The sequence below is a fragment of the Salvelinus namaycush genome, chromosome 41 (assembly GCF_016432855.1).
Source record: "Salvelinus namaycush isolate Seneca chromosome 41, SaNama_1.0, whole genome shotgun sequence".
NCBI classification, from domain to species: Eukaryota; Metazoa; Chordata; class Actinopteri; order Salmoniformes; family Salmonidae; genus Salvelinus; species Salvelinus namaycush.
This window is the reverse complement of record NC_052347.1, coordinates 7,072,225-7,087,974: the sequence shown is the minus strand read 5'-3', so window position 1 is coordinate 7,087,974 and position 15,750 is coordinate 7,072,225. Positions and strand designations below refer to the sequence as shown.

Here is a 15,750-nt window from a genome sequence, read left to right as displayed (position 1 = left end):
CGGGTGTTACAGGAAGGAGAGGGGAGTTTGACGCAGTCGTTGCAGCAGAGGCAGAAACCGCATAACCAGAAAAAGCAGAAGAGTAACTTCCTGCTGTGTGTGAGAGAAACAAAACTACAAGGGGGTGGAGTAGGGTGGAGAGAGGAGACTGAGGGTGTGAGAAGCAGAGAGGGTGTGGTTGGAGAAGATGGACAAGAGAGTAAAGTGGAGTCGGTGGAAAAAAGAAGGGATAACGGAAGACTAAGTAGGGGTATTGGGCCCATAGTCATATGAGCTATGAAGAGTCATATGAGCTATGAAGCCTTGTGGATGGTCGGTGCAGGCCAAATGGTAGAGGGTGGATTAAGTAAGGTGTTTTTATCATTACTTTCTTGACTTTCCATTGTTAGGAAACCACCGCCAGAACATAGCTTGTGGAAATGTGAGTGCAGTTGCGTTTTACCCAATGTACCCTCAAATAACATTCCAAGAGCGCTACCCTGTGTCAGCTATTCACCTTGCTACCCCTAGTAAAGTCAAGGCAAAATTGCCCATGTTGTTACCATGTGGTGGTGAATCAATTGCTGACAATCAGAACATCAACAAGGTCTTAGTGGACACTTTCTACCAGATTGACTAATGTCACTGACTGGCCACTCACCAGTGTTGCAGAGCAAAATCAGTTACTGGTAAAAAAAAAAAAAACAGCAGCAGGCCTACTTCCAGATATGAGGAGCCTATGACTGCGTTCAGACAGGCAGCCTAATTCTGATCTTTTGGCCAATTACATCAGATCTTCATCACATCAGATCTTTTTCAGAGCTGATCTGATTGGTCCAATTAGTGAAAGCAATATCAGAAATGTGCTGCCTGTGTAAACGCAGCCATATGCAGCGTTAAAAAAAACTGGGAACTCGGAAATCTCCGACTTCCGATTTGAATACGTTCAAAACAACTGAGTACTCTGAGTAAAAAAAACGAGCTCCGAGTGGGAAAAAACGATTTGAACGGTCATCCAATACGGAATTCCAACTTGGGAACTCGGGCCTCTTTCTATATATCCGACTGTCCGACCTGTAGATCACTGACGTCATTATTTGACCGAGTTTCCCGTTGTTTTTGAACGTGGCAATAGATCCCTACGGCCTATAAAACATGCTCACTTTCTTTCACTTATTTGAGGCCGTATGTCATACTGTGTGAACCAGCAGAGGGCGTAGTTCCCTTTCTCTAAATTGTTTTTCCACCGCATGACGCTCTCGAACAGCTGCTGATTCCAAGATGACGGATCCTACAGCATCGCCGGAGGATCACTGGAACAAAGTAAGCTTACTAGTTTAGACAAATGAGATGTGAGGACAAATAAGCGGTGTATGACACTGTCATATTCGTAGCAAAAATAGTGTTTGTAATTTTGAGTTAATTTGCTACAATTGGCGTGTTAGCTAGCGCTTTTGTTTATGACTCCTTTCAAGCTTCTTCCCCTTTCGTTACGGTTCTGTGACGGTCAACTACTGGCTAGCTGGGCAACTTGTAGCCTAGTCCTAGTGGACCAGACGGGTGATTTGCAAATTCACCGTCTGGGTGGACAGTGTTTAATTCTGCAAATGTTAAACTCATTATATATCCACAGGTAAGTTAATAAATCAACTTTACAAAACGCTGTTGGTGTGTTCAGATTGCGCCCACGTCACGATGTACTTGTACGCAACGCATGTTTGCCGAGGTTGTGTACATGTTTTTGCCAAAAATACTTGCCATATTTCAGCCTTGTCTGCTCTGACCGCATAGGAACGTGGGGGCTACTAATAACTAGCTGCCACCTAGCAGTGGTGTACAAATACTTTAAAGGACTACTTAAGTAGTTTTGGGGGGTATCTGTACTTGTCAAAAATATAAATATTAAAGTCAACTTTTACTTCACTACATTCTGAAAGAGATTTGCGTCAGGACAAAATGTGATTCATAGTCACCGAATATAGTTTAAGTATTTTAATTAAACTCAAACGATAAATGGCAAATGCAATTTTCGTATATACGGGTTCACTGGATCTCCGCGCAGGGTAGATCAGAGAACTGTGGAATGTACTCAAAATAGTAGTTTTATACTATGACAAGTTTATTCTCAACTCTTCCAGTTGGCCTATCATAGTAGAGGTTTAGCATGGTTCATACTCTTGCTCCTCCTTTGTGGGCCCCCAAACTTGTCCAAGCCCCTTGGCGTTTTCCTTCTCCACATCTGGTTGTTGGGTAGAGCAGCTCCATCTTATGTCCCCCTCGACCATTCACTGAAACAGTTCCTAATATGGTATTGTCCAGTATTCTAAACTCCTGGTTGGTCTAGAGATGCACCCCTCCCCTCTCCAGACTGTCCACAGCTTTTATGGCCTGTGGTGGTCAGTTTTTACACACCCCCTCTGCATTGTGTGTGTGTGTGTGTGTGTGTGTGTGTAACAAAACATCATTCACCTTCCACCAATCTGCTAACAGCCTATAGTGCATAAACATAAATCCTAACAATTCCTAAAGAAAATAATGTACTTTTTACTCCATACATTTTCCCTGACACCCAAAAGTACAAGTAACATTTTGAATACTTAGCAGAACATAACAATTGTCAAGTTAACACACGTATCAATAGAATATCCCTGTTTATCCCTATTGCCTTCGATCTGGCGGACTCACTAAACATGCCTCATTTGTAAAGATATCTGAGTGTTTGCGTTTGGTCCTGGCTATCAGTAAAGAAAATGGTGGGGTCTAGTTTGCTTAATATAAGTTTGCTAGTTAGTTTGCTTACTTTTGATACTTAAGTATATTCAAAACCAAATACTTGTAGACTTTTAAACATTCTGCCTACATTAATCAAATCAGTGGTGTATTCATTCCGCTGATTTTGTTCCTTAAACAGAAGCAAACGAAACGGGAATACCTGTATTTGACCAATATAAACTCGTTTTAGTTGCAGAACATAACTGTTTGGACAAATGATGACACCCCAGGACTACTGGCAGTGGAGTTTGTTTATTCATATTGCTGTGTTTTGTTTGGGGATTCGATTTAAAGTGAAAGTTGATTGAATTAGTTTTGGAACCGGTGCCCTGTGCAAAGTCCACGGTGAAGTCTAGAATCCTTCTCTACCTTTCAGCTGACTTCTGCCGCGTTCACATGCTAGTCGAAACTTGTTGAACGCGGCACGTTTATAACTTAAACCAGTTAGCAAGTCTGACATTTGAGTTTCCTAATTCAGACTAGCACGTGAATGCGGCAGAAGTCGGCTGAAAAGTAGAGGATTCTGTTTCCACATGCAAAAGTGATTGCTTTTGATAACATTTCATCTGCCTTCCCATTTGAAAACTTGTTTGAAAATGTAAAACATATTTGCACATATTTTATAGAAAAGAGATTGTATGTTTCTGGATGACGCACCATGCTGCCTTGTTGACATGACCAAGCAGCACAGATTACTGTTCCATCTGAGAAGGGAGCTCCTCCCTCACTGCTTTTACCCGTGCACGTCACCGGTGCCCTGCGGCTCAGCATCATTGAATCTGCCCATTGAGTGAGACGGGAAAGAACCTGTTCTCACCTCCTTGTCCACCGTTTTATTCTCTCCTGTCAACACCTGCCATGGCTGAACAGAACGACGGGGCTTTCAGTGACAACGGATTTGACCCCAGTGAGTAGTATCCTTAGTCCTAATTGTTGTTTCACCAAAACAGACAATCTATAGCTAGCAGGCTACCAGTCCTGTGGGCAACTGTTGATTAGTAATTGAATGATGTCTGAGCTCTTCATGTTCTCCATTAAGGTTTGTTTACTGAGAATGCAAGGAAGGGTACTGTGGTCTCCAGGGCTAACAGCATTGGGTCCACAAGTGCCTCATCAGTACCAAATACAGGTACTGTGGTGTTTGTCATTTTATGTTTAGACAACGTGTTAGGGAGTATTTTTAATCTGCGACATGTGTTAGGGTTGCGAAAGTTCAACTGAGATAGGAACAATATTACACCTGAACTTGGTTAAAATAATTGTTTAATTCAAAAGGTAATAAATGGCAAATACAATTTCCGTATATACGGGTTCAATGTTTCATCACGCAGGATAAGACAGAGAACTGATTTTTTCTGACAAAGATAGTATATTATACTCGTGACAGAGGTTAGTTCCCACTTCCGAGCCGGCCTGTCAGAGTAGAGACTGGGCGTGGTTTAGACTTACCCAGCCTATCGTTGATGTTGGCACACAAGCTGGTCCCAGCTTCTTTGCGCTTTCTGGTGTCCCTTCATTGTTGCTGTGTAGATTACGCTCCTTCACCCCAGAGACTGGGGTCAGACAGTTTTATAACATTGTCTGAGATATCTGCACCTGTTATACAATGTCCACTGTTCTCGCTCAAGGCTAACTACAGCTTCCCAGCACTCTTATCTGAGCTAACTGTTACTTCCAGCACACACACACAGACATCCAGGCGCCCAGGCCAACAGTTAGCTAATATTCAATCACATTTAATACAGTTACTAATCACGTTTATTATAGTATTCAATCACATATGATATAGTTGCTAATCACGTTTGTTATAGTATTCAATCCAATCACATTTAATACAGTTGCTAATATTCAATCACGTGTGTTATAGTATAACTCAGAACCTCACATATGTTAGGGTTAGCCCTAACCCTAACCACAGTCAGTAGTCTCATGATTCACCCCCTCCTGTGTCTCTCTAAGATTAGCACAGTCTCGGTCACACAGTACAGCTTCACACTACTGATACTTTGTTGCATACACACACATATTTCATACACACACACATTTCAGGCTGTGGCCTCATGGTTAGACAGAGCACTGGTAAGAGTAGAGACTAATGGAAAATACAGGTTCACATGAGTCAGTAATTCAAACTTTAATGCATAAGAAGCCCTACTAGCTTATAGTTAGTTAAGCATGTCAAAAAACCTTATAAAAACCCCACACATGGTGTGTGTACTGTATGACTAAACGGTTTGTGTATGTGAGGCAATGCTGCATATCTATTTTGTGTCCTGATTCAGAAACAACTATTTTATTCGTTGTCTTACTCCCTACCCCACTCTCACTTCCACTCTATTCTTGTTTTTTTTCCTTTATTGCATTTCCAAGTGACCTAGTTCGGTTGGGCGTTGTCCTGCGCTCTCATTGTCCAGTGCTTTATTCTAGCTTGATGTCAGCCTTGAGCCCTAGGGAGGTAGACTGAAACACCTGCTCTTCCTCTCCTCACTGTAGATGATGAAGACAGTGACTACAGGCATGAGACCACATACAAGGAGTCCTACAAAGACCGGCGGAGACAGGCACACACACAGGCTGAGCAGAAACGACGGGATGCTATCAAGGTTTGGCCTCCGATGGGGAGCGCAACAACAGGAGTGTAGATCATGGGGAGGAGGGTAGTTGTGAAAAGGTTGAAAATACAAAAGATTGGGGGGGGGGGGGGGGGGGGGGCTTTAGACAGAGGGAGTTGGTGACTGATCTCTTCCAAAAAATTAAGAGGTTTCTTAGGTAGCCAAATGTAATATTTTTGACAATTCTAAAATCTGTTTGTCTCCACAGAAAGGTTATGATGATCTTCAGTCCATAGTGCCCACCTGTCAGCAGCAGTCTGAGTTTGCCGTGGGGACGCAGAAGATCAGCAAGGCCACAGTGCTGCAGAAAAGTAATGTATTTTATGTAGACCGTTGTACTTCTCAACCAGAAATGTACATCAAATTGGCATTCTGACCTGTCTTTTTATAATGTCAACATACTATAAATATTTATAAAGGATCCTACCCTTAGCTGGAATTTTCCTCCCTGATAGAAATGATTTGTCCAGAAATCCCTGACCGGTTGTTTCTGTGTCTCCTGCTGCAGCTATCGACTACATCCAGTTTCTGCACAAGGAGAAGAAGAAGCAGGAGGAGGACATGTCTATGCTGAGGAAGGAAGTGATGGCACTGAAGATCATGAAAACGTTAGTCGCAGGCCAAAAATCTGTTACTACAGTGTGATACAGTAAAGTGTCAAAGCAGAGAGGGAGAGCTGCGGGGTGAAACCATTAAAGATATTAGCTGTGTTAGATTAAATATGTATAATTTAGGTTAAGCGACCCTTCAAGGATATGTTTAATTGACCTAATAACTCATGCACGCGTGTCCATGGTGGATTGCATAGGCTGTATCAGGTCAGCCCTGGCAGACGGGCATTATTGAAGAGGGAAATGCCTCAGCCCACACTCTGCTCCAGCAGAGAAGTCCAGGAAAACAGTCAACGGGGTTGGTTTTACCCAAACAACAATTGTGACGTGACCCTCAGCGTATACTGTGGAGGGAGACCCCTCATACAGGAACATCTGACTGGATTGAGCTGCCATCTAATTATTTATTTTCCTGAAGAGCCACAGAAGCCTCATAAGTTTTGAATTGTGCAGTCATTTATGCTATTTGACAGCATTGGGGTTCTACGCTGACCTTTCACAAGGAGCACGTGTGCGCCTAAGTTGAGAAATGTAAGCGCGCACAAAGAAATTTAGAAGCACAATTACAAATGAGGTTTTAAAGCTAGAATCCAGCATTTTCTAGGTGTACTGGTGCTCCTAAATTAGAATTCCAGGTCGCACAGCAAAAACATTTTTAGGAGCATATGCGAGTAAAATGGTTGCTCTGTAGAGCCTTAAACATGTACTACCAATACGACGCTATCATAGTTGTGTAAATATGATGATATTAACACTATTGTCAGTAGCTAGGTTTCCATCCATTTCATGCGGATAAACTATGCACATTTTCCCACCAGAGATGTTTTTCCGGCAAGTTAACTTGTGGCAGATAAACGGCTGTGCGTGATGACGTAGTGCACATAAAAATACCTTTTTGAGGTAAAATTACGATGAATTGAAATAAAAAAAAATACAAGTTAAATGGGTTTACATTGCATTTTCAACTCTACTGATGGGTTTCTCAACAAAAAAATGGTTTAGTGAGTTCCCACTCTGGTATTGGCAGTGCGCTCTAGCCAACAGCTCGCAGATACAGGGAGGGTTTAGCCTACATGGCAGCTTTGTCAAACGGCAGCTCGATATTGATTGGAAAGGCGCATCAAGCTCATCAACTTGCACTTTCACCACCCTGTGAAGTTCGTAACTTATTTAATCTGTAGCCTAATAAACGGCATGCTTTCCCAGTGCGTTATAGTGGGACGACCGCACGTCATCGCGTGACTCTAAGTTTACTTCGATATAATGGATATTATATTAATATTTGCTCATTAAAAGCTTTTCCACTGACATTTCCCGCATAATACATTTTAGACACAAGATTCCACTTTGTCTAGCGTATTTGGTTTTGTCTGCATTTTGGAAGACACATTTTCTGTTTCAATCAAGCCTGTCGTGACACTTTTTTCCCTCAACATGTACTTTACGTTCATTAAAAGGTTGGATGGAAACCTGGTTAGAAATGATCAGATGTAGTCGAACAGGTTACTTCAATAAGGCCTGAGGAGGTGTGGCATAGTGCCTGGATGCAGCCCTTAGCAGTGGTATACAGTGTCTTCAGGAAGTATTAGTACTCCTTGAATTATTCCACATTTTGTTGTGTTAGAACCAGAATTCAAAATGGATTAATTATACAGTACCAGTTAAGTTTGGACACACCTACACCTACATTTTCTACATTGTAGAAAAATAGTGAAGACATCAAAACTATGCGATAACACATGGGATCATGTAGTAACCAACGAAATGTTAAACAAATCTAAATATATTTTAGATTCTTCAAAGTAGCCATATGCTGAGCACTTGTTGGCTGCTTTTCCTTCACTCTGCGGTCCAACTCATCCCAAACCATCTCAATTGGGTTGAGGTCGGGGGATTGTGGAGGCCAGGTCATCTGGTGCAGCACTCCATCACTCTCCTTCCTGGTCAAATAGCCCTTACACAGCCTGGAGGTGTGTTGGGTCATTGTCCTGTTGAAAAACAAATGATAGTCCTACTCAGCCCAAACCAGATGGGATGGCGTATCGCTGCAGAATGCTGTGGTAACCATGCTGGTTAAGTGTGCCTTGAATTCTAAATAAATCAGTGTCACCAGTAAAGCACCATCACACCTCCTCCTCCATGCTTCATGATGGGAACCACACATGCGGAGGTCAACCATTCACCTACTCTGTGTCTCACAAACCAAAAATCTTAAATTTGGACTCATCAGACCAAAGGACAGATTTCCACCAGTCTAATGTCCATTGCTCGTGTTTCTTGGCCCAAGCAAGTCTCTTCTTATTGGTGTCCTTTAGCAGTGGTTTCTTTGCAGCAATTCAACCATGAAGGCCTGATTCACGCAGTCTCCTCTGAACAGTTGATGTGTCTGTTACTTGAACTCTGAAGCATTTATTGGCTAATCTTTTACCAGATAGGGCTATCTTCTGTATACCACCCATACCTTGTCACAACACAACTGATAAGGCTCAAATGCATTAACAAGGAAAGAAATTCCACAAATGAACTTTTAGCAAGGCATATGTGTTTAATTGAAATGCATTCCAGGTGACTACCTCATGAAGTTGGTTGAGAGAATGCCAAGCATGTGCAAAGCTGTCAAGGCAAAGGGTGGCTACTTTGAAGAATCTCAAATATAAAATATATTTTGATTTGTTTAACACTTTTTTTTGGTTACTACATGATTCTATGTGTTATTTCATAGTTTTGATGTCTTCACTATTATTCTACAATGTAGAAAATAATCAAAATAAAAACCCTGGAAGGAGTAGGTGTGTCAACTTTTGACAAGTACTGTGTGTGTATATTATTTTTTCACCCATCTACACACAGTACCCTATAATAACAAAGTGAAAACATTTTTGTAGAAAGTTTAGCAAATTTATTGAAAATGAAATACAGACATGTCTAATTTACGTAAGTATTCACACCCCTAAGACAATACATTAGAATCCCATTTTTGAGTCTTTCTGAATAAGTCTCTAAAGAGCTTTGCACACCTGGATTGTACAATATTTGCACTGTCTAATTGGTTGTTAATCATTTTTACTCCTGAACTTATTTCGGCTTGCCATAACAAATGGGTTGAATACTTAATGACTCAAGACATTTCAGCTTTTAATTTTTAATTCATTTGAAGAAAAAAAAAAAATATATATATAATCTCAATTGAATCTATGTTAAATTCAGGCTGTAATATAACAAAATTGAAGTCAAGGCGTATCATAACTTTCTGAAAGCACTGTATTGGCTGCATACCATAAACCACCAAGGTGCCTTATTGCTATTATAAACCGGTTAACAACATGAATATAGCAAGAAATATGTATTGTGTCAAACCCATGGTATATTGTCTGATATACACACGGCTGGAATTCTGTTTCGGCCAATTAGCATCCGGTACCCAAACTACCCGGTTTATAATACGTGTTTCACCTGTGTGTTGTAGGAACTATGAGCACATAGTGAAGGCCCACCAGAACAACCCTCAGCAGGGGGAGGAGCAGGTGTCAGACCAGGTCAAGTTCAGCGTGTTTCAGAGCATCATGGACTCCCTGTTCCAGTCCTTCAGCAGGTCTGTGTCTGTGGCCAGCTTCCAGGAGCTGTCCGCCTGCGTCTTCAGCTGGATCGAGGAGTACTGCAAGCCTCAGGTAGGACACTCAATATGCACTCAATGTACTGTACTGCTGGGGGATTCTCGCTGCTGGTGGATGGATGGCGCACCAAATCATCTATGATTTTAAGGTAATGGTCTTTATATGTGATAGTCATGGCATTTTGGTGTATTTTCTGCTCAAGGATGGTATTTTGGACTTCCGTTTGACCCCAACAGGTCAAAACTATCACCACTGTAGGCTTTAATTGACATGCCAGCTACCCTGTCTTGCTCTGAGGATTGATGACTATGTTGAGTTGACAGCTGTGTAAGGTAATCCGTTTGTCCTCTTTTCCTTCCCAGACATTGCGTGAGTTTGTGGTGGGAGTTCTCCGGCAGCTCAACAGCCAGCCGTATTAATGCAGTTCAGGAGTAAACTCAGGACAGGAATCTCCCCTCAGGGATGGAGCCGGGGCCTACCCTGGGTTCTCAGGGTCTGGCAGACCTCACTTATCAGTCTATCGTGTTCCCTCCTGGCCTGCAGCATTTAAATCGTTAACGCTTACTCAACTCACCACCAGTCTGCAGCAGGGTTGGGTGTTTCCTGTCTAGTCAGGTCAAATCCAGCCCAGCATTCTGTGGTTTTAGTCATCAGGGGTTTTGGTTGCAGAACAGTTGTGTTAAACAAGGCAAATGGCTACTTGCTTGTAAACGTTCCCTAATGTTTACATTCACCACAAATCGGGTTGGAACCACATTTAATTTTTTTATTGTTCCATTCCAAACCTCTTTTTGTTGTTCCAGTGTTCAAACCAGCATAAAGTTCTGAACCGGTTCGAATCAAATCCAAAACAGTCATGAGTTAAAATATTCATTTCAAACAAGTTGTGATGGTATTTGAGAATTGTTAAATGTTCATCATTGATTGTGATGTTATGATTGCTGTTGTGTCTGTGTTGTGACAGAATCAAGCATATTTGTAAGTGTTACTGCAGCTTTTCGCCTTTTCATCATCTTTATTGGCAAAAAGGCACGGTAGAATAGTGATTCATTAATAGTTCTGTATTAGACATGGTTTTTAAACAGAATCTCTGAACCAAAAAACTCTGGCCAGGATTCAATCAGATTAGCGGTAAACGCAGAGCTAATCATTGCTTTTGTTTAGGTGGTGTTGGAGGTGTAACTGTGTTTTAAAAAATGTATTTAACCTTTATTTAACTAGGCAAGTCAGTTGAGAACAAATGATTATTTACAATGACGGCGTTAGAGCTGTCAAATCCACAAGAAGCTCCTGGCGTTAACTATAGCTGGCATTGCCATTGGATGCACCAAGTCGCATTAGTAGAAAGCCCTTGCAGCAGTGTTACAAATTATAACAGTGAAATGTGTGATAAATCCCGATTTCGTTTAATGATTGTCATTTCTATATAGCCTACACATTCTTGTTCTGAACTTCTAAGGTGGATGGGATATAAGGACGGGTGTGGTTTCATGACAATGACCACAAGAGCAGCCGCTTACTAATTTGACAGCTCTAACAGTTACACCACCTAAACAAAAGCAATGTGTTTGTCTGCTGATGCAGGTTCCGCAGATCTGATTGAATCCTGGCCTTAAAACAGTCAAGAATGTTAAAAAGTAATGTGAAGAATTTGGTGATTTATTTTGACAATGTGCTCAGGAGAACTTGTACCAAATGTTTCAGGACCTTCTGGTAAACCTAACAGATGTGAATGTTTAATCTGTGTAATCACCAGACTTTAAAAAGGGATCATTTTATACAACAAGTATTTGTGCTGTAAAAAATAAATCAGGTCTACTGTTACATATTTTTTGCTGATTTGGACAAGAATTTGATGGAAGTATTTCGTATGAATGATTTTTAATTGCAAAATAAACTTTCAAGTATACACCTGTACAAGGTATTTTATTACAAAACATTACAAATAGTAATGAGTTATTCCTGGAATGAGTTTTGATGACATTATACTCCCTCAGAATTGACATTCAAGTCAAAAGTAAACAAAGATCCTCCAACATTCTGTCAGGTACTTGGCAAAGTCACTTTACAGTCCTCATCAGTCTCCACACCAACTTCTTCCTAAACAGAGAGCACAAAGATGCTGACATCTCAGGTTGACAAATAGAGTAAACATGATAGGCATTTGTCTGCCTCTGTCATGGTGACGAACAATATCTAGTTTCCCAAATAAAAACAATAGAATTGATGTGCAGAACTGTGTCACTGTAGATCTGTATGTTTTGCAGAGCATCTTACCAGAAATTGCTTCTTGGTCTTGGGGTATCCCTCCAAAATGGAACCCATCATGTCAGATGCCTGAGAGGAGCAGAGACAGATTCAGACTATTTGTTCTGGTTTATCCTGCTCTGACACGAATACCCGTACGGCTTTGATCAAGTAAGGGCTCTATTCAATCCAAATTGCGGAAGTACAGAGCGTAAGGCAATGTTCCCGCGTTTAGCGGAGACTGCATTCACGGTAAACGATGCATGTCTACTTGATCGGAAATTACCTTTACATTTTATCACGCAATCCGTAACACTTCAGCAATACAGCTGGAATAGAGCCCTAAAATAAATAAATCACCAGTCTCTTCCTCTTCTTCCACTCTTTCACATAGAGATGTCTCTCCTTGTAAACCTGAAGGAAAGACGCATGAGCACAGTATATGGAAAAAAAGTTTTGTATTTGAACCCAGGTCTGATTGTGACCCATACCATCTCCTTCTGCTCTGGTGTGACATGATTGGTCGCTGAGTTGATCTTCTCCAGGCGCTCCCTGTAACCAGAACACCCTTCTTCCAGCTCCTGGATCTCGGACATCATTTCCTCTGTGGTCAGGGAGCTGTTGAGCTCCTTCAGCTCTGCAATCAGAGATAAGAGTATGTCGGATAGTCCAGTGTGTGGGAAGAGTGCTGATAGGGCCAAAGAGGGGAGCCCTACCTGCATCCAGCTGTCTGCAGCCCTGAGAGATAGCCTGCACCTGTGTGCTGAGGTCAGAGATGCGACTGTCGATGGCCTTCAGATCTGCCTCACTCACCTCTGCAAACTGGGCCTGTAGGTAGTCAAGGACATTCTGGTAGTTACTTTTACCGGTTAGTTTTTTTTATTATTACAAAACTCAAAACAGATCATCAAAAATGCAGTTAACACATTTTCAATTGACTATAACACAAAATCAGTCACTTTTTCACCAAACTTCACACTGCTTTACTACAATTGTATTGGCCAATACAGAACTGTAATAGCCATAATATATACATAGACACTTATCCAAAGTGACAAAAGTCCACACATTTTGGTATGTGTCCCCAGTGGGAATTGAATCCACAACTCTGTTGTTAGTGCCACGGTCTTATGAGCTGAGCCATGTACAGGACCACTACAATACATAAGTACAATACTGTAAAATACTTGATAATACTTATTACAATACAGGTGGAAGATGTATGCTGCCATCCCCATGAGAGTACCACCCTCATTCAGGCCATGGATGAGGCATGCAATGATTTAAATCCAGATCTACAGTACCAGTCAAAAGTTTGGACACACCTACTCATTCAAGGGTTTTTCTGAATTTTTACTCTTTTCTACATTGTAGAATAATAGTGAAGACATCAAAACTATGAAATAACCCATATGGAATCAAATAACCAAAAAAAGTGTTAAACAAATCAAAATATATTTTATGAGATTCTTCAAAGTAGCCACCCTTTGCCTTGACAGCTTTGCACAGTCTTGGCATTCTCTCAACCAGCTTCATGAGGTAGTCACCTGGAATGCATTTCAATTAACAGGTGTGCCTTAAAGTTAATTTGTGGAATTTCTTTCATTGTTAATGCGTTTGAGCCAATCAGTGGTGTTGTGACAAGGTAGAGGTGGTATACAGAAAATAGCCCTATTTGGTAAAAGACCAAGTCCATATTATGGCAAGGACAGCTAAAATAAGCAAAGAGAAATGACAGTCCATCATTACTTTAAGACATGAAGGTCAGTCAATACGGAAAATTAAGAACTTTGAAAGTTGGTGCAGTCACAAAAACCATAAAGCGCTATGATGAAACTGGCTCTCACGAGGACCGCCACAGGAAAGGAAGACCCAGAATTACCACTGCTGCAGAGGATAAATTCATTAGAGTTAACTGCACCTCAGATTGCAGCCCAAATAAATGCGTCACAGACACATCTCAACATCAACTGTTCAGAGGAGACTGCGTGAATCAGGCCTTCATGGTCAAATTGCTGCAAAGAAACCACTACTAAAGGACACCAATAAGACTTGCTTGGGCCGAAACACGAGCAATGGACGTTAGACCGGTGGAAATCTGTGCTTTGGTCTGATGAGTCCAAATGTGAGATCTTTGGTTCCAACCGCTGTGTCTTTGTGAGATGCAGAGTAGGTGAATGGATGATCTCCGAATGTGTGGTTCCCACCATGAAGCAGGTGTGATGGTGCTTTGCTGGTGACACTGTGATTTATTTAGAATTCAAGGCACACTTGACCAGCATGGCTACCACAGCATTGTGCAGCGATACATCATCCCATCTGGTTTGCGCTGAGTGGGACTATCATTTGTTTTTCAACAGGACAATGAACCAACACACCTCCAGGCTGTGTAAGGGCTATTTGACCAGGAAGGAGAGTGATGGAGTGCTGCATCAGATGACCTGGTCTCCACAATCACCCGACCTCAACCCAATTGAGATGGTTTGGGATGAGTTGGACCGCAGAGTGAAGAAAAAGCAGCCAACAAGTGCTCAGCATGTGGGAACGCCTTCAAGACTGTTGGAAAAGCATTCCTCATGAAGCTGGTTGAGAGAATGCCAAGAGTGTGCAAAGCTGTCGTCAAATTGTAGCTACTTTGAAGAATCTCAAATATGTTGATTGGTTTAACACTTTTTTGGATACTACATGATTCCATGTGTTTTATAGTTTGTAGAACATACTAAAAATAAAGAAAAACCCTTGAATGAGTAGGTGTCCAAACTTTTGACTGGTACTGTATGTCAGGCTTGGATAGAAAATTATGAACATTTGATGTTCAGTCAATTGTTATGGGTAGTGCAAGTGTATTGCCTAATGTGAAAACAGTACTGTAATTTACAGTAATGTAGCATACTACATTCAAAGGGCAATTTTGAAACATCTTACATGTTCTGCCATTGGAGTATGTTAAAATAACTAAATTGAGAAAATATCCTTATGTTCTGTTTTGGTGATCAAACCAATGTACTCATTTCACAGTAAACTTATGTTGGATCAATGGTTGTGTGGTGAAAGAGGTCTCCAAACAAAATGAATGAAGGGTATTGAATGGAAGACTGGCTGCTTACAAGTGTTAACAGTTTACCGGGTTTTTTTTACAAATTCCCCACATACTTGTGAAAATAGCACCAAAGAGAAAAAAAAAAAACGAATCACCAAAACAGAAAAGATTCAGATCAGCAGTGGCTCCATATTTCCATCAACATATACAATACGCATTGACGTGCTGCTCTGATACTCAGCCTGGATCACCTGATCAGCAAAGTAGATCTTTTGCTTCCCATAGGTTTTCTCTTTGATCTTCCCTTCCAGTGCCAACTGTTCCATGGCTTTAACCACAGCCTACCAGGATAGGAATGAGTAATCAAATATACATTTTAGTTTATACATGCTGAAAATCATGTCACTGGCTCAGAACAGTTTATCCTTTCTCACCGTCTTTCCCAGGCCGTGCTGCTTCTGTAAATTGTTAAAGACATCTTGGGCACTGTAAGGACGGTTCTTCTCGTTCAGGTAAGCAAATATGACTGTTAAACCTGACAATAAAAACACAACAGTGACCTGTATAACTTCTAGCTGGTGTATGGATTTATCAGTGCAGGTGAGTGTCAGTGTGCTAGCTTGCTGTACTGCTTCTAACTTGGCTAACGTTAGCTAAATCGGTTAGGAAAACGGCTGTCATGTTTGGCAACATACTAGACGCAATCAATGTAGCAACCAGGTAAAATAAGATTACAACTCATACCTCCGTTGTCTTTTTTGCTCATTTTCTTTATTCCGTGAGCTATAAGCTATCGCTAACTAACTAATGCTAGCTAGCGGTGCAATAATTATTTACCTATCTTGAGTTTCGCGCGCCGTGATGCATTGTGGGTG

General features: G+C 41.2%; 2 protein-coding genes across 8 annotated transcripts; one reads left to right on the top strand and one right to left on the bottom strand.

The window, feature by feature from the left end:
* The first annotated feature begins 1,199 nt into the window (after positions 1–1,199).
* LOC120034043 (max-like protein X) lies at positions 1,200–11,503 on the top strand. 5 transcript variants are annotated; one of them, XM_038980439.1, is made up of 8 exons: positions 1,200–1,302; positions 3,378–3,658; positions 3,791–3,880; positions 5,245–5,354; positions 5,572–5,674; positions 5,872–5,971; positions 9,441–9,642; positions 9,951–11,503. In XM_038980439.1, the coding sequence occupies exons 2-8, from the start codon at positions 3,610–3,612 to the stop codon at positions 10,005–10,007; spliced, it is 711 nt and encodes a 236-aa protein (XP_038836367.1). In that variant the 5' UTR covers positions 1,200–1,302; positions 3,378–3,609; the 3' UTR covers positions 10,008–11,503. The 5 variants fall into 5 exon arrangements, with proteins under 5 accessions (XP_038836367.1, XP_038836370.1, XP_038836366.1 ...); XM_038980438.1 differs by having other exon boundaries at positions 1,226–1,302; positions 3,622–3,658; XM_038980440.1 differs by lacking the exon at positions 1,200–1,302 and adding an exon at positions 1,321–1,612.
* LOC120034044 (homologous-pairing protein 2 homolog) lies at positions 10,248–15,727 on the bottom strand. 3 transcript variants are annotated; one of them, XM_038980443.1, is made up of 8 exons: positions 15,620–15,727; positions 15,310–15,410; positions 15,127–15,216; positions 12,552–12,663; positions 12,327–12,472; positions 12,196–12,249; positions 11,866–11,925; positions 10,256–11,688 (listed from the first exon to the last, which is right to left on the bottom strand). In XM_038980443.1, exons 1-8 carry the CDS (start codon positions 15,639–15,641, stop codon positions 11,632–11,634), a joined length of 642 nt encoding a protein of 213 aa, XP_038836371.1. In that variant the 5' UTR covers positions 15,642–15,727; the 3' UTR covers positions 10,256–11,631. The 3 variants fall into 3 exon arrangements, with proteins under 3 accessions (XP_038836373.1, XP_038836372.1, XP_038836371.1); XM_038980445.1 differs by lacking the exon at positions 15,127–15,216 and having other exon boundaries at positions 10,248–11,688; XM_038980444.1 differs by lacking the exon at positions 12,196–12,249 and having other exon boundaries at positions 10,252–11,688.
* Positions 15,728–15,750: the final 23 nt, after the last annotated feature.